Source organism: Magnolia sinica, chromosome 3 (assembly GCF_029962835.1).
Source record: "Magnolia sinica isolate HGM2019 chromosome 3, MsV1, whole genome shotgun sequence".
Classification (NCBI taxonomy): Eukaryota; Viridiplantae; Streptophyta; class Magnoliopsida; order Magnoliales; family Magnoliaceae; genus Magnolia; species Magnolia sinica.
The window spans coordinates 2,603,690-2,623,299 of NC_080575.1; the positions used below are offsets into that span (position 1 = coordinate 2,603,690).

Sequence of the window (19,610 nt, forward strand, 5' to 3'; positions counted from 1 at the left end):
TATGCACATGATTAATGCATGACTGGATTGTATGACTCATGCATCTTGCATTATGATTACTATACGCCCTGTCGACATCAGGGTCGTAGCCTCCACAGGCATATTGTGGATGGCCAGACGGGATACCGAAAATTTGTTATAGCATCGGGCTGCCACAGATGGCTCTGGATGAAAATCCCTAAACCCTCTTGGTACCAGAGGACGCCTCAACGTCGAGACCGAGTGGATACATGAGCGCCCGAGTGCCGAATACCAGGAGGTCGCGTCTCCCATTGTGTCGTGGTCGGTTGAGAGGGGGTGTGGCCTTACTCGCCCGAGCGTAGGGGCATTGTTAGGCTGAGTTTGACCAGCTCGTGAATGGGTCCGCTATCTACGTACTGGATAGGTATTGACAGACTATTGGTCAGGCGGATAGTGAGGTTTCTTACGCTCACTTGGACTGTGCGGCTGGGAGAGCGGCAGTGTCATTTGGAGTGTACTAAACCCCGGTGACGATCCCAGAGATGAACTGTACTAATACGTGGATTTATTGAGTAGGAGTTGCATACTCATTCATTCATTTATTCACTATCCACTCGGGCTGGTGGTGCACAACTATTTGTTACGTGTACATTCACAATGACCAGGATTTCGGTTGGGGCGCGCGACTAACCTGAGATCAGGAGTTTACCATATTGAGACTGACTATCCAAATTAGGTATGAGACTAGTTTGGATAAAAGTCCCTTATGATGAGCCCCATAGCCTGTGATATTACGTACTATCGTCCGGACTTCACACTCTAGCATGGTCACTCCATTTGCACTGCATATTGCATTATATTTACGGCATATGATAATTTGAGTTATTGTGTTTCTGCATTTATATGATCTAGGTACGGCTGACGCTATTTGTGTTGCCCATCAGGAATGCATATTGCATTGCATCTGATATTTGACGCTTTATGACTCCTCATTTGCATTGTTGATTCGTATTGTGTATTTTAATATTGTATGACTTATGGACCTGTCAGTATTTTCGCTTACTCTGTTATCTTATGATTTGTGATCTTGTCAGTATTTCTGTTTACTCTGATAATTCCTGATCTTGTTAGTATTTCTGCTTACTCTGATAATTCATGATCTTGTCAGTATTTCTGCTTATTCCAACATTGTACGATTTATGGATTATTAGTATTTTTGGTATTGTATGACTATGACATTGTATTAAATACCTGACACTTAGTTTGTGCACACACTTACACTACCCTCTAAGCTTTATATAAGCTTATGCACGATACATGTGTGCAGGTGATGTTAGGTTGCAGTAGTATTGAGCTTGGAGCATACAGTGGTCTTCTGGAGCTTAATTTTCGATTTATGTATTTCTTTTTTAGCATTGTACTGAAATGATTATATTAGTGGATATGTGATGATGATGTTGTCTTTGTGAAATGGGTAATCTTGTGGTTATGCTTATTATGAGTTAAATGTACAAAAAAAATTCTCCTTGTAAGATCCAAGAATCGGAATTTAGCATATGGACGCTAGGAACCAAAAATGGGGTATTACGAAGACTGTCGGCACTGGATTCAACGATCGGAATTCCTGTGAATCCGATTTATGAGTTTAGGGCGTGACATAGCCCATCAATCAAACTTGGCTTCCTATCTTAAGCTAAGATTCCCAATATCATCTTAACAAAAATTTTAGGTGGGTCACACTACAAGACACGAGAAAGAGCAATGGGGAGGAGAACACCCACACCAAAAACTTTCATACTGTGTGTAGAGTTACAACTGAACACAATTACATGGTGACCCAAACACCAAATAACTTGTGGAGTTGGGATGTGCCAGGATTTAATTAGGCTATGTGTCGCTGTCAGATGGAAAGGTTACGGCTTAACAACTTTCAAACATGTTCTGCGTGAGTCCCATCTCTAGCAACAATGCTTTTGTGTGGCCCCATCATAGACAACAATGCATGGCCTGAGTAGATAACGTAACGCCCTAACACTACACAAGTACTACGTAGCATCTAAATCACCACCTAACCCACAGGGTCAAGTTGGGATGCAAATTTGGTGGCAAACACGATACCACAAAGCCTTTCCTGCACATGGATGCTGGGTGGGGGCCACTACCATGTTTGTGGGAAATATACTCCGTTCATCCATTTGGCGAGATCATTTTAGGAGAAGTGACAAAAAAATGAGGTAGATCCAATATTCAATTGGGCCACGCGAGAGGAAACAGTGAGGATTCAGTGACAACCGTTGAAACATTCTCATGGCCATAAAAGCTTTGTTTCAGGCTAAATGTTTCGTATTTTCACTTCATCCATGTGGTAATGACGTTATAAACGGTTTGGATGGCATATAAACATCAAGGTGGAGCCCAGGAAGGTTTCAACGGTAGGTATTTCTTTTCCCAATTTTCCCTCTCGTGTGGCCCACTTGAGTTTTGGATCCACCTCTTTTTCGGTCTTTTCTCCTAAAATGAGCTCACCAAACGGATGAACGGAGTATATTTCCCACAAACATGATGGTGGCCCCCATCCAGCATCCTTGCGCAGGAACTTCCGGCGAAAGGCTTTCGCAGGAAATCCGCGTCCGCGCGCTCTTTAGACGCGCGCCTCAAAATGCTTCGGCATCCGAGTTTCATCTTTCTAACCGACGATGGCGTCTCTGCGAAGAGCTCTGCTGCTTCGACTCCACCAAACCCTCAAATCGCCATCCATCGCGACGAACCTGGCCCCATCCGCAACGATCCCTCAAAACCTCCCGATAGCCCATCTCAACCCGATTTCTCGCTTCTTTTCAAATCGCGTATCGGCCGATATCGATCTCTCAAACGAAGAAAGCAAACGGCGTCTTTTCAACCGGTACAAAAAATCCGATACCGTGCCTGTGGATATGTTCAGTATACTCGGGTCCCTCGGTTGCTACAACCGGGCCACACGTATCGGTGATCGGGACCGTTGATTTGATGGGGCTAGCTGTTAATGGACTATTATTCACCTCAACAGAACTCATCATCAATGGGATTTTGGGGGGAATAGTCCATTTACAGAGGATTTCATCATATATGGGGTTTCTGTTTCAAAGGATCCATGATTTTTTAAAATCTGATTGTTCTTTTTGCTGGGTGTGTAGGTTGTTATATCGAAGCAGGCAGCGGGGATTACTGGAATTGGATTTGATTTTAGGGAATTGGGTGCAGGAGCATATCCAGACGTTGGATGAGACGGGAATTAAAGCACTTGTAGACGTCCTCGATCTGGTATGAAAAAAACAGCTGCTCTTTGCAATTGTTTCTTTTGTGTTATGGTGTGTTTGGACATACAAAATTCTTTTAATTTCAGATTTTGAGGTGTTTGGGTGTCAACATTTCTTAATTTGAAACCAAAAGAGGTGAGAATTCGCCTGCAATGAAATGGAAACGACTGATGTTTCAAGCGGAAAGAGTTTGTTTCTCTCATCATTTCATGCCTTTGTGGATTTTGGATGATTAACATGCATCCAGTGGCTGCGATTAGTGAGAATTTGATGGTTGTTTGGTTCCTATAAGCTACTTTGTCTGAGAAAAACTATGATACTCAGGCATAGTCTGATGGATGATACACATACAACTAAGTCAAATTAACTGATTAAATTATGGTTCCCAGCTTAGACATACCATGAACCAATTACGCTTATTCAATTATTTGACAATCAGATTGGTGGACGTTTATTGGACGGTTAAAAATATATAAAAAAAATCCCATGGGTCCAATTTCCACAAACAATGTCCTGGAATTAGACAGTAGGGTTGTTTGGCCAATCTGATTTTGGAATAGTGACTTATTGACAGCGGGTTGCACAATTTAGTTTGTTTAACTTGAGTTTATGTATGCCGTGTCTACAATTTCTGAGTGCCAATGTATCAAGCGTCATATGCTGCCTGAGTTACCATATAACTCATCATTTTCTTTAGGATTGCCTGTATAGCATGACCATCTTACTGCTTCTTCAGATTATTATTTTTATTTGAACACTGGCTTGCATGCAATTCGCAGAATTAGCATCAGATTCAGGTTTCCATTGTAATGTTGATTATTGTCTATTTATTTATTATTACTTTTTTAATTTTATTTTATGGGGTAGTATGAAACTATGGCTGAGTGGTGGTGGATTGTACTCATTTGTTAACCCTCTAGACAAATGGCATGTGTTTATGCCAATCGAGAGCGTCCAGTTCAAAATGCGTGCCCCACTGCTAATTGAGTATGACCAAAAAATTCACACTATGGGATTAGCCTTGATCATTTGGTTGGTGACCACCAAATGGATAGTTAAACTTGGAAGTGTTCAATTGTCTACTTCAGCTAGCTACAGGCAAAGTTTAAAGTATTGTCCGAAACCCGCACGTATCACCTGATATGTACCAGTATTGTCCATGAACGATGTGGCAGTATCAAAATGAAACAGTTGGATACGGGACAACACAAGGTTCTTGTTTTTTTTAATTATTATTTTTTTAATTTTTAATAATTATTATTATTTTAAACTGCTATCATGGCGACCCCAAAACCGATTTTTAATCCTTGGGCTGCAGTTGATGTCTCTAGAATAGACAAAGCAAGCCTCCAAGACCCTGGTTCATCAGTTGTAATCTACTGAATGGCAACCTGAGTATGTCCTTCTATGATTAACTTTCTGGTGTAGGACAAAATGTGCAACCCTTCATTAGCATGATCTATCTGCAATGTTTTTTTTTGAAAGATTACGGGTGTATATTAGATAAAAAGGGATTACAAAAGCAGGGAGAGTCAGGCTGCTGAGATAGCGGAAAGACTACTCGCTTAAGAAAGAAAGAATACGCCCCTTAAGGGAAATGTCATTAGAGGCCCATTCAACTATCAGATAAATCACCCTGTTAAGAAGGGACTCCGCCGAGATAGAGGTATCCCTGAAACACCTCCCATTTCTTTCCTCCCAAACGGACCACCAGACAGCTAGAAGAGTCATTCTCCAAATATCTTTTTTGTTGTTACCTACTTGAGCACTTTGCCAGGCCTTGAATAGCCGATCAGTAGACTCAAGAAATGACCAATGCATGCCAAAACGGGACAAAATTGCAGACCAAATATGACTGAGGAGCGGGCAGTGAATGAATAGATGGTCTACAGATTATTCATTTGCCATACAACACAGGCAAACATTCGTGATTGACATGCCCATTTTTCTCATATTATCAACTTTGAGGACCTTATTCTTGCCAACTAGCCAACTGAAGACTGCAAACTTAGGAGGGACTTTAGTTTTCCACACTTGCTCTTTTAAGATCTCCATTTTGATGGAGGAATCTTTGTGCATAGAAGAGTATAGGGATTTAACCGAAAAGGTGTTGTCTTTGTCTAATTTCCATAGAAGAGAATCCTCACTATCTTGATCCGGCTTGCAATTGTTCATACAGCTAAGAAGGGCCAAATATTCATCAATCTCCCAGTTGTGGAGATCTCTTCTGCACAAAATATTATAGACTATTACATCCCCCTGAAAGGAATAGCAATCCGCAATTTTGATGGATCGCTTCGGGGCAAGACGAAATAGATTTGGAAAATCTTCTTTAAGAGTAGTATCTCCCATACATACATCTTCCCAAAACCGATTTTTTTTTTTTTTTCCATCTCCCAGAGCAAAACCAATGCCTTTTAGAACCTCCTTCTTCACAGATAGGACATCCCTCCAAAGAGTCGAAGATCTATACTGAGACGACTCTTTAGTCCACCAACCTCCCTCTGAATGGCCATACTTGCTTTTAACTAGAACGTTCCTCAGGGTCCCGTTTTCGGCCCTAAGCCTTCAAATCCATTTACCTAGAAGGGCTTGATTCATTCTTTTGAGATCTTTCACCCCTGTTCCACCTTCTTTCCTATCCTTGCGTACCTCATTCCAATCCACCAGATGGAATTTCTTCTTCTTTTCCTTCCCTTGCCATAAGAAATCTCGCCTTAATCTTTCTAGAATTTGTAATGTCAGAGTCGGGCATTTGAATAGAGACATGAAGTATAAAGGTAAATTAGAAAGAGCTGCTTTGATCAAAGTGAGGCGACCACCCAAGGACAAGTATCTACATTTCCATCTAGCTAGATACTTTTCGAACGTACTAATAATCTTGTCCCATAAGGATGTTGGAGGCTTACCTATACATAACGGAAGACCCACAAACGTGGAGGGGAATCTTCCCATAGGATAATCGAAGAAGTTTGTGAAGACCTGTATCTCTCTATCCTCCATGTTCACTCCAAACATCTTTGACTTGTCCAAGTTAACTTTAAGGCCTAAGACTACCTCGAAACAAATGATAGTGGTACGTAGGTTGGTCACTTTCTCCTGGTCTGCTTCACAAAACAGAGGCGTGTCATCTGCAAACTGAATATGAGAAATCGAAGTATCCATTCCTTTCACTGTAAGACCACTGATGGTTCCTTCATCCTGACCTTTTCTCAACGTTCTGGATAGGGCCTCTCCAACAATAAGAAAGAGAAAAGGAGATAGTGGATCGCCCTGGCGAAGGCCCCTTGAACTGCTGAAAAAGCCTTTAGGGGACCCATTAAGAAGGATCGAGAAGAAAGCTGAACCCACACATTCCTTCATCCACCTTTTCCATTTAGCTCCAAATCCCATACGATGTAACATATACTGCAAGAAGCCCCAGTCAACATGATCATACGCCTTCTCTAGATCAAGCTTACATAGAAGTCCCATAAAGCCGGACTTGTGGCTCGAGTCCAAACATTCAAACGCTATAAGGGCATTGTCAATAATTTGTCTTCTTGAAATGAAAGCACTTTGATTGTCAGATATGATCTTTCCCATCACCCCTCTCAACCTGGACGCCAAAACTTTTGCCAATATCTTGTAAGGCCCACCAAGAAGACTGATTGGTCTGTACTCTTTCAAGGATTCCACTCCTATAAATTTCGGAATGAGGGCTATAAAGGAGGCCCCTAGATCCTTTGAGATCCGCCCACGATTGTAAAACTCATTCATGAAATTCATAACGTCTTCCTTGAGGATATTCCAAAAAGATTGGAAGAAAGCTATCGGGAAGCCATCAGGCCCAGGGGCCTTATCACCACCCAGGGAGTCCATCGCACCTTCCACTTCTTCTATCGAGAATCGAGACTCAAGCACTTTGGACTCCTCTTCTGAAATACGGTCAATATGAAGATGGTCCAACTTTGGCCCAGACCAAGCTTCTCCCTGAAGAAGATTGCTGAAATCTTGAACTGCCTCTTCTGAAAATTTCTCCCTATCTTCTATTCGAACACCATTAACTATAATGCTGCTAATTCTGTTCCCCCTGGTCCGCGCACAAGTTATGCTGTGAAAAAATCTGGTATTTTTCTCTCCTTCTTTGATCCATTTACATCGAGATTTCTGCCTCCATGAGATCTCATCTTCAAGCACCCTTGCTGAATAACTCTGGATGAGCTAAATTCTTCTGTTCCAATTTGATGTGGACATAGAGGCATCAAATTTTAAATCCATAGCCTGCAGCTCTGAGAGGATTTCTTGGGTTTTTGCTTCCCTTTTCCGTAGTTCCACTGCTTTTCAATCCTTTAGCTTAGCTTTAAGAAGTCTCAATTTGCAACTGAGCCTAAAACCAGCATAACTCTCCACCTTAAACCCTGCCCACCAGTCTTTTATGAGTTGGTGAAAACCCTCTATTCTCAGCCAGGCAGCTTCAAATCTAAATGGCTTCGGACCCCAATCTGGCTCATCTGCTGAAAGAATCAGTGGGCTATGATCTGAGGTGGGTCTCGGGAGAACAGACTGAGACACCATTGGGAATACCTGAAACTAATCAGCTGAAATCAGAAATCTGTCCAATCTAGACATCGTCGGATTTGCACATTGATTTGACCAGGTGAATCTTGAACCAAGCAGGGGGAGGTCGAGCAACTCATGATCTTCAATCCAATTCGAGAAGCAGCGCATATCAGTAGTAACTCCCCCCCCCCAATGGATTTCTCAGCGGCATACCTGGTTATGTTAAAGTCACTTCCCACACACCAGGGACCATCAAAATTCTGACGAACAATCTTCAGTTCTTCCTGGAAGGCACTTCTAAGATCCTCCTGATTTGGGCCATAGACAGAGGTGATAAGGCATCTAATATTAGAACTAACCTCCTTTAGAATGACTAAAGCTGCAAACTCTCCTTTCCAGCTCTGCTCCTTGGCCCAAACTGACGACTTCCATGCCAACACAATACCTCCCGCACTTCCTTTAGCGTCTACTGTTACCCATTGTACATCTTTTTCATTCCATAGAGAACCCATCGGTTTAACATTCAGATTTTGAACCTTAGTTTCCTACAGACATATAACATCTGCCTTACTTCTACCACATATATCTTTGAGGATTCTTCTCTTCTTTTTTTATCCCGCCCCTTTGACGTTCCAAGACAAAATCTTCATTATGAAACTGATCTACCCCTTGATCCTTTCCTAGCACTTCCTGTGTAGACACCACTGATGAGATTGGGACTGGATGATAGACTTTGAAGTTCTCTGTTGCTACTTGACTTGAGAGGAAATTTCCATGGGGATCTAGTTTGTATCAGCGGTTTGCCACAAGACTTGATACACTGAAAGAGGGCAATATAATCCTCTGGATGATCGCCAAAAGATAGACCAATAGATCTTCCGACATGGCCCATAGCATCTTTGATCCATCTTTTCTTTTGGATTATATTGATCAAATTCTCCCTTTGAACTTCCAGCTTCGCCCTTGGATCTTGTTCCCCGTACCTATCTTCATTGACACCTCCCATCCGAATCTGCAGAGGCTCTGCTACTATGATGTCTTCTTTGATTTGCTCCTGAAATAGCCTTGCTAAGGCTTGGTCTGATGTCGCATTTTCGGAAGCCAGGGAGCAGGGCGACGAAGGAGTAGTCGCATAATCCGAGGTGTAAGAGTGACCATCTACCTTGTAGTCGACGCTATTGTCTCCAATCATTAGATGAGGGGGAACGAGATCATCTTCCGACAATTTTGCAAGAGGCAGATCTTGTGAAGGTTGCTGTGGCGAGCTAATTTTCCAGAATAGGAATTCCCTGCCTGGATCCGCAAGCTCTGAGAGAGGGGATTCGTTGGGTGCTATCCGAGGGATGATTCGACGCTTAGAATGGGGTACTACGTTGAGAGACAAGTTTAAATTGAGAGCGGGTTGGTTCGGCGGGTCTCGGAAACCCGACTCACACCCGATAAGTGGACCTGAAAATGCTACCGGGTTTCGCGTCTTCATTAAGTCATTGCACGTGACTCGAGTTCCACGCATGCCGAGGCACTCGATTATTTGGCTGGCAACATCGGCTATAGCAGGAGTGTTAGGCGTACGTGGTGAAATCTCGGCCGTCTGCGTGCCAAGGCTCTCGAGTGCTTGGCAAGTAGAGACTGCCTCGGCAGGTACGACAGTCGCATCAAGAGAACGTGTCGACAACTCAATCATCCGTGTGTTGCCATCTGGCGGAGGGTGGACAGGTGTCGCCCGATCCGTTAGGAAGCTCTCGAATTCGACGTTCGCACCAATCGGGACGAGACACGTGGGTGTCAAATGAACCGATGCTCCTGCAGAGTATGAGTGGTGTGCACCATCTTCCATCGGTCTTTCTTGCCGCAACAATCGGAGACATTGCCCCTCTGGAACTCCATAGATCACCCTAGCGATCGATTGGAGTATCTTTTGCCTCCATTTGAATCGGCAGGAAGAGTTGTCTGTTGGCCGCAATGACTTGAATATATGGAGGCACTGTTTCTCCCTTCCTCCTCACCCTAACCCTGATGACCCCCATTTCCTCGCCCTGCTTCGTCTTGAAGTCCAATTCGATGAACCTCCTTAGCCGGTTTGCCGCTTTTAGGAAGAAATCTTCGTTCCAAAGTTCGAGGGGAACCGACCAGATCAGCATCCAAATGTCTTCTGATCCAAATGCTGAAAATTCCTCCCAGCTCAGGATCCCGATAACTGGACCTTCTTTATGCAGCACCCCTGCCATAATCAGAAGGTCCGGACTCACACTAGGGCACAATCTGATCCATAGCTTGCTGAAACCTATGGGTCTGATGGTATAGGTCTCAGGCAGAAGATTTCAACATTCATCGAGCCAACATTTCACTTGGGAGATCGATGAGCCTGCTCTGGTGAACATCACAACTGAATCCCGAAGTGCTTCAGTAGATTACTTGATGTCATCATGGTTAATATAAATCGATGTGTCTTCCCCTACCTTTGCCATCTTTGATCCTTTCCCAAAATCCCTCTTCTCGCTATTATCAACTGTGTGAGCTGCATCTTCTTTCAGAGTACTTCCCTCTTTGGATTTGGTAAGCATATCTTTGAAGGATGTTGATCCCTGTTGAAAAAAGCGATCTTGACTTGTATATGTTTGTTTCATTGAGATATTCTTCTGTCTTTTTGGACCTCCTCCAAGTTTATGCTTCATTTTCTGTCCGAATCTAGCCTTCTGGACCAACAACTTAACTCCCCCAAAACTTTCACCTGTAAGGGTCTGAATGGCCCCAAAGAGCTCATCTTCCGAACTCATTCTTACTAACTCAAATCCCCTATAAGCCCCATTTACTTTGTTCCTAGGTATAACCTCACCCATCACCGTTCCTGCTCTGCCGAAAACTCTTGAAAAGTTGATTGGTAGCCATCCCGTAGGGAAACCTTTTACATATAATGTCGGATAACTTGTGATGTCCCTACGAGCTGCTTTTTATTTTTAATTTTTAATTTTTTTTTAAATACACACGCGCACACACACCCCTACACACTCACGCCGCAGTGGGATTTCACCACCTATGGATACTCGAACCCTTGACTGGGTGTAGAAACTCCTGAGAGTTTACCACCAGAGCAAGAGTAGGGATCCTAACGAGCTGTTTCCCTTTCCCTTTCCTCCTCTGGATATCTGTCCAATCTCCTCCTCCTCCCTGAGACGCTAGATGCGAAACTGCTTTCCCCACTTCTTTTTCTCCTATCGCTTGGGACCCATCTTCCCCATTCCTGTCCTCGGTCGTCCTAGCTTTCCAATGAACTTCTAGTTGATCTACCGGCGTGAGATCCATGTCCGTCCTACTCTAATCGTTGATGAAGAGCCAATGCAAGAGTTACAAATCCCACCAACACCAAATTCCACAAGTTTCTCATTTGGCTCCGTCATGCAGTCTAGGAACAATTCCAAGACATTGAGTTGGCGCAGAAAGGTATAATTGTATGGGTCATATGCAAAGTTAGCCAAATGAGCAACAATTCTCTCCTTCGACTTAAGCACAAGGGATGAAACAAAGGCACATTCAAGTATTTGCATCCAAGCAGAGGATACCTTTGTCAGCTGTATTTTGAAACTCAGTCACCAACTCCTGAAGGTATTGCACCCTGGGAGTGCCATATTTCCTTGTCCGCTCTACTTGCCTTCGGTCGTTAGTAAACTTGACAGTGGATATAAAAATGTAAATATTACATGCCAAGCCTAGAGCAAGGATCCAGTAAGAATGAGATTCCTTTGGTCCAAGCCCATAGATGAAATGGTACACAACATTTGGATCAATGATGAGGTCTCAGGTTGAAGCCCGACTCACCTCAAGCTTTCTTGATTGAGCTTATGTTTGTGCACTCTAGAGGTTAACACGAGCTTAAATCCTTTCTTCTTCTCTCCAATGCCTGCAAAGGCAGAATCGAGCAGAGAGAGAGAGCTTCTTCTTCTTCTTCTTCCAGGTTTCAGCTTCTTAGAGAAACTGGCCCCACTTGTCTAAAAGGTCCGGAGAAAGCCGGGGTCTCTACTCATGGCTTAGTGCTAGACACTCTGTGTTTCAACTCCTAGGTCATGGGTTCGAGAAGCCATGTGGTGTGTGTGGGTGTGAGAGAGTGTGTATTGACCATTCAAAAAAAGAAGAAGCTATCAATGCATCTCCATTTTCATCTCGTAATGTGTCTCTAATCCTAGAAGGTCTGTGTTTCCTAGAGAGCAGCCATCAAAGTTGAGCTTTAAAGAAAAAGGGAAAGAGGTAGCATGCATATGACCCTATGGACCATCTTTTTACTCCTTGAATCCCAATCTATCAGCCCCAAATGAGATCCATATGAGAAGTCCCCCAAGATTAGATTCTAGGATGAGCTAGCCAGTAGTCATGGAGGTGATTCTTCACATGAAGCCACTTCATTATTGAAGATTCTTCTACCACTTTCCTTTGAAAGACCTGACATGATTTTGAAAGGCACCAGGCCATGCGACCACCCTTTGAAAGACCCAACATGATTTTCAGTGGCACCATGGCCCGAAGAACTTTGAGCTAAAACGGGCCATGTGACCACCCTTAATCAACTTGTTAAGAGCTTCTTTGGTTGTTGGCGAATCCATTCCTTGGTTTTGATGTTTCCTGGGGAATGTTAGACTTGGCCTAGTATTTTGTGAGGAATGACTAAATTTTGTTTGGTTGATACATTGGGTTTCCTAGGAAACCTCGATAAAGTTAAAAAATCTGTTTTAGTTCCCCAGGTTTTTCATTCCCCAGCATTTTTTCCTTTTAGGAAAAGCTCAAGAATGTAAAAATCAATCAAAAACTGGGAACCAAACTTGTTTTTTAATATAAAACGAAGGAATTACTAAGACAAGAAGTGTAAAACCAGCAACCGAACACCCCCTAAGGGACCCGTTAAGAGTCCAAGTCAGCCCAAAAGGGCCAAAAAGTACCCATATGGCTCCAGCTAGACTACAATGGAGAACACATGTTCCACATTTTCTTGATCCGTACGACGTAGGAAACGCATGTTGCAGAGTGCATTGATGCTTCTTTGGATTGCAGGTGTGAAGTTTTGGTAGTATTTATATTTAAAAATCGATCCAGTCTTTAAAAACCTGCTAGGTCAACTTCACTCATTCAAGTATTGGGATGAGCTAAGATGATTTCTTAGTTTGTTTATTTACCAAAAAGCTTGAAATAATGGGTACAGGGTCAAGCCTTTTAAAGTATAAAAAAAACCCCAAAAACTTGGTTGCTTAATGAGAGTATAGGGTTGAAAATGTTGATTTTTATCCTTTGATTGATAATCCTTGAAGCACAATATTTAGGTCCATTTGAATGTACAATCAAAATAGGATTGGTAAAAAGCGAAACCCATTTGCTAATTTGGAGGCTAGGGGGGGATTTATTTAGCAGCTTCAGGTTTTCCCCCTCATCCAACCCAAATACACGTGAGTCTTACCTTTGCATTTTTGGAGTGCATGCCATCCACCGATACTTTCAAACATGGTAAGCTTTTGCTTCCTATTGTTTATGAGAATACAAATATTAGAGTTAGTGGTTGTATAGGATAAACATGTAGAAAATAAAAGAGAACTATGCTTACAGTTATAGAACGCTATAACATTAAACATGTTGAATGTCTAGAGATTAACCTTGGTTGGGTTTGTTTGGGCTTTCTATCATACTCTTTAAGTCAATGGAAGGACTATAAAATCAATACCCATGTTGAAAATCTCAAGAAATCATTTGGGTTACATGTAAATTCATCTTGGATGTGCTAAAAAATTAAACTTGGGATTGTGGAAAGTATATTGGGTAAAGAAAGTATTAGCAATATACTTGCAAGGCCACTGTATTGATCACAGGGAAAGGGAAGCCGGGAATACCTATATAATATGCTATTCATGGTGGTGTTGATTGCTCGTTTAGGGAAGATGACGATGCTGTGAGATGTTGAACCTGCCTCTTCTTTCTCATGTGTAGGTAATGAGATAACTTGGTCGCATGAGTAGAATTGGAGACCAAACCTTCGATATATGTGATGATTGGTTGATAGTGTTTTACCTATTATCGAACACTCTTTCCTTTCATGCTTCCTCAGCTCTCCAAATGGGAGAGACGTCCATGCTACCTTTTAAAAATATCACACTTTGGCGTATGGTGCTTCATTAATCCCTTTTATTTAGTATACGACCACATTTTTTACTAGGCACTCATCTTGATGACCCAAATTGAATAAAACTTTTGTCCAGACATGACTATCTCATGTGGCTCACCTTTAATGGTTAATGGTACATTCCTAACTTAATTAAGGAGAATTCTTTACTATTAAGGCACAAGCACCTTGAACACATCTCTTGTGAGGAGATGGAAAGACATGTAAAAGGCACAGTTTGTATAGATTAAATATGAGACGAAGGAAGAGTTTAGTCTCTTAAAGGTGATACATGTAGATACCCATCATCCATTTCCCATAGCTTGATAGAATGGACAAAAGTACTTCATTACCTATATAAATGACCATTGTCGCTTGGTTGCCTATACTTGTTCATAACAAATTAGATGCTCTCGACGTCTCAAGTTTATGAAGCAAAAGCCGAGAATCAACTTGACAAAAGGATTAAAGTCATTAAATCTGATCGTGGCGGTGGACACTAGGATTGATATGATGAATCAAATCAGAATCCAGGCCATTTGTTGAATTCCTGCAAGAGGACAACATCGCTTGATATACCATGCATGATACGACAAAGCACAATGGTGTAGCTGAGTTACGAAACAGGACCCTTAAGGATATGGTAAGGTCTATGATTAGCTGTTCTATCTTATCAAAATCTTTGTGGCTTGATGCCTTGAAGACAATGTTTGCAACCTTGATTACTTTCAGAGTACGGTTGTCCATAAGACCCCGTTTGAGTTATGGACAAGAAGAAAGCCTTTCATTAGGCACATTCATGTCTGAGGCTGCTCTACTGAAGCGAGGATATACAACCTACAAGAAAAAAAGGTTGACCCCAAAACCATCAATGGTACTTCATCGACTACGCTGAAAGGTCCAAGGTATTTAGGTTCTACTGCCATTCTTTTAGCATAAGGATCGTCAACACAGGGAATGTTAATAATTTCTTGTTTTGATGATTACGGACAAAGATTTGGATGGGGGTAGAATCCGTAATAGACTACAGACCGATCAGCCTTGTGGGAGCCCCTTACAAGATTCTGGTTAAAGTCCTGGCGTCCCGTCTTAAAGGTGTGATAGGAAAGATCATCTCTGCCAACCAAAGTGCGTTTGTTCCAGGTAGACAAATTATTGATGGAGCTTTAATTGCATCAGAATGCTTGGATTCTTGTTACAGATCCGGTCGTATGGGCCTCTTATGCAAGCTCAACATTCAAAAGGCTTATGATCATGTGGACTGGACATTCCTTCAATACATGATGAATTGAATGGGGTTTAGGGAGAAGTGGAGGCAATGGATAGGGGTTTGCGTCCGATCCGCTTCATTCTCTGTATTACTGAATGGATCCCCAAAAGGATTTTTCTCTAGTTCTAGAGGTCTGAGGCAAGGGGATCCCTTATCCCCTTTCTTATTTCTTATCGCGGGCGAGGCCCTCTCTAGAATGTTGCAAAAGGGTCAAGAAGAAGGCATTGTCAGCGGATTCAGGGTGAAGGGCATGGAGAACTACATTTCCCATATTCAGTTTGCAGATGACACTCCCCTCTTTTGTGAAGCAGAGCAGTCGAAAGTGAGTGATCTGCGCACAATAGTTAGATGTTTCGAAGCAGTTTCAGGTCTCAAAATTAATCTGGCTAAATCGAAGATGTTCGGTGTCAATATGGAAAAACAAGAAATCAGCAGATTCGCAGACATTTTTGATTGCCCTACAGGAACTCTTCCAACAACTTTTGTTGGCTTGCCTCTATTTATAGGGAAACCTCCCAAACGACCATGGGACAAAGTTATTGAAAGAGTTGAGCAATACCTGGCTAGATGGAAGTGCAGATACTTATCGTTGGGAGGCAGGCTTACTTTGATAAAATCAGCTTTATCAAATCTGCCTATATATTTCATGTCATTGTACAAATGCCTGGCGTCGATCCTGAAATCCCTTGACAGACTTAGAAGGGATTTTTTATGGCACGGAAAGGAAAACAAAAAAATCCATTTGGTGGAATGGAAGGAGGTGTGCAAACATGTTCAAGATGGGGGGTCTGGCATAAGAAATCTCAAAACAATGAATCGTGCGCTTCTAGGTAAATGGCTTTGGAGATTAGGGACTGAAAAAGGGGCGTTGTGGAACAGACTTATCAAGAGCAAATATGGAAGATCTGAGGGAGGTTGGTGGACAAAGGATTCTTCAGTCTATGGAGCTTCTGCAGTTTGGAAAGCTATTCTGTCTTCAAAATCAGAGGTGATTAAAGGTATAGGTATTACAATAGGTAAAGGTAATAATATGCGTTTCGGGGAAGACAAATGGGTAGGGGAATCTACCTTAAAAAGTGATTTTCGAAATATATTCCGTCTCTCTAATAATCAGTCAATCCGCGTGGCTGATTGTTTCTCCATCACAGGCCACCAGACTGTGTGGAATCCCATATGCAGAAGGAATCTCCATGACTGGGAGATCGACGAATATGCAGCCCTGCAACGTCGCATCATCAGTTGCAAGATTGATTAGGAAAAGGAAGATAGTCTGTACTGGAGGATCGACAAATCCGGATCTTTCACGGTAAAATCGCTGTACAACTTTATTGATAGAAAGCAGTTTTTGAAGGCAAATCAAAGGACAGATTCAGTGTGGAAGTTCAAAGTTCCCCCAAAGATAGCAGTTTTTAGCTGGCTAGTAGAGAAGAATAGGGTATTGACTGTTGACAATCTGAGGAGGAGAGGCATGAAATTACTAACATATGCCTATGCTGTTTGAAGGATGCAGAATCAGTAAATCATCTGTTTGTCCACTGTCCGTTCATCAGTCAGGTGTGGACAGCGATTCTTCAAACTTTCAAGGTTGCTTGGTCCTTTCCTGAATCTTCCGAGAAGCTTTTATATTGCTGGCATGTGTCAAAGTTAGGAAAAGAAAAAACCACAATCTGGAAAATGTTCCTCTTGGTGGCCTGGTGGTCAGTTTGGGAAGAAAGAAATGGGACATGTTTTGAGGGAGTCTCCAACTCGGCAGCTGCTATAGTTCAGAGAGTTCAATAGTATGTGGTGGAGTGGGCATCATTCTCTGTGAATTTTAAGGGATGTAATTTACCTTTTGTTGAAGTATAGCTTTCTCGCTTCCTTAGCGAGATAATCCTTTTTCTGTAATCCCTTTCTCTTTAATCAAATCTTTGTTATTTCTCAAAATAAAAATAAAAATTGGATGGTTTAGATTATCAAGATGAGCAATAGGTGGGGTCGAGAAAGATGTGGTCATACACTCAATAATAAGGGCCTATGGGGTATTATAGTTTTAAAGTTTGATAGAGTTAAAAGTCATATGGATTTCTCTTCCATTTCAAGAGATGTGATTGCATGAGAGGGAGGAGTTCGATGATGGGTAGAACACTACTAGCCACCTTCTTATATATACAAGTCTCGGTCTCCACTTCCACTTATGTGATTAAGTTATCTCATTACCCATGTATGAGAAAGAAGTGGAAGATCCAAAACCATGCTCTATCAGTTTGAACTTTTAGAGCAGGTGGTTAGTTGTCCTCCGTCAAAAGTAGTATCAAAGCGGGAGGTCTCGTGTTCGAGACTCTTCACTAAGGTGATTAATGCTGGGGCATTTTCACATCAGGCTTGAGTGGGGTGGCCTGTCTGAAGCGGTGGCGGGATTGATTCACCATGCTCTATCGGGAGCTTTTAAAGCAAGTAGTTAGTTGTCCTGCGTCAGTTGGCCATATGTATGTGTTAAATGTGACTAGAATACATGGAGAAATTGCTTAATGGGCTGGGCTCAGGCTTGTCAAACTTTTAATCTAGCTGGGCTCAAGCCAAGAGAAAATGTGGCCCACTTTGCTGCAGTGAAGATTGAAGAAGTGGCTGAATTGCGATTGTTTGAAGCATTGCATTAACCTGACAGGGGAAAAACAACAGTAGCATTTAGCTTGCAGAAATGGAGCCTTTGGACTAGGCTCGGGCCATGATAATAGCAATCTATGTTGGTCATGTCAAACAACCATTTACTCCAAAAGCTTAAGCTATCAGAGTGTGGTGTATCAATGTATATCAAGGGGCTTTATCACTTCAACACCCCCCTGCACGTGCGAGGTCAGAGTGGGAACTCCGCACGGGAACATATTGACGAAGGTGGAGGGACACTCACACCATAAATAGGCCGGGCTTAATTTCCCAGTCCCTGGGCCGGACCTGATTTTCCTGACCCCCTGTGGGAGAATAATATATTAGCGAGGCATATTTGCTGCTCTCGAGATTCGAACATAGGACCTTCCGCTCTGATACCATGTCAAACAACCATTTACTCCAAAAGCTTAAGCTGTCAGAGTGTGGTGTATCAATGTATATCAAGGGACTTTATCACTTCAACAGGTCATATGTATGTGTTACATATGACTACAAAAAAAAAAACCACTTGATTGAAGAGTTGTCTGAGTTGTGATTGTTTGAAGTGTTGGATTAACCTGTCAGGAAAAAGAAAAAGAAAAAAGAATAAAAGTAGCACTTGGCTAACAGAAATGGAGCATTTGTGTTTCATGTGAAAAATGTTATTTCATCTGCTGTCTTGGGACGCCTTTTCATAATCAGTTTGTTTTAAATTCTACAGGAAAATCCAGACTTGTGGAAGTGGCTCACTGCCCAGGAGCAACCGCCTGAGGCGGTGAATAGCAACCCGGTAAGTGATGATGACGTTATAATTTCATTTTATTTTATTTTGTTTGGGCGTTGTTTTTTATTCCGTCAATCCTGTATAGGTATTTTCTGCCGTCCATGCCAAGGTTATGGACAATCTGAATAACCACGCTGCCCCTGAGACACGAGCAAAGCCAGGGCAGCCATGGGTGAGAGGATGGGATGATAAGAGGGGACTAGGCGGGCCGATCTATGGGAACCAGTAAACATGGGAACCCTTCAGATGTATTATAGGTTATAGAGATCTCTGCTAGGCCCACATGCACCTTGAGATGCAGGCGCTCACATACGGGTCACATGTGCAAAATCCAAAGCCGCACATACCAAGCATGCCCCACTGTGTGTGCAGACATGGGGAAACAACAGGTGCTTCATGAGCCCATGCTCAACTTGCACACATGACCTACCTGATGAGTGGACTACATGCCGGAGTGTGCCTGATGAGCAGCTTGGGTCCCACACATGTGGCATTGGGGCAGGGGCCTGTCTATTGAGGTGCTAGTGGGCTACATAAAAAATCAGGTTTAGGAAGATTTGGTTTGTAAGAGTAATGAATAAAAGGGAGTATCATGTTTGTTTGATTAACCTTTAACATCAGACGATACATTCATGCATGCTATGAAAAGTGGAGAATTAAGTGTCGGCAATGACCGATATTAATATTGGAACTGCTGTTGTTTGATAACTATGACTTCATAGTCGAACCCTGTAATAGAACAATGCGATTTCTGAAAACAAAATGCGATTTCTGAAAACAATGTACTGGAATTGCATTTGAGAATAAAGATTATACGTAAGTAGTGTGATTGTTAGATTTTGTGGATTGGAGTGATGAGAAGGATTCACTGTCATCATAGAACAGCTGATTTTTGCGCTGTGTGTGGACTCACCCAGCACATGAAGACATGGTGCCCATCTGTGAGGTTTCGGTTTGTTCTTTGGGGCCCAAACCCAAGAACAAAAAATCGGG

General features: G+C 42.4%; 1 protein-coding gene across 1 annotated transcript; it reads left to right on the forward strand.

Moving 5' to 3' along the window:
• Positions 1-2,615: 2,615 nt before the first annotated feature.
• Positions 2,616-19,328, forward strand: LOC131239279 (succinate dehydrogenase assembly factor 2, mitochondrial). Its single transcript, XM_058236901.1, has 4 exons — positions 2,616-2,863; positions 3,135-3,261; positions 18,555-18,623; positions 18,703-19,328. Exons 1-4 carry the CDS (start codon positions 2,658-2,660, stop codon positions 18,844-18,846), a joined length of 546 nt encoding a protein of 181 aa, XP_058092884.1. The 5' UTR covers positions 2,616-2,657; the 3' UTR covers positions 18,847-19,328.
• The last annotated feature ends 282 nt before the right edge of the window (positions 19,329-19,610 follow it).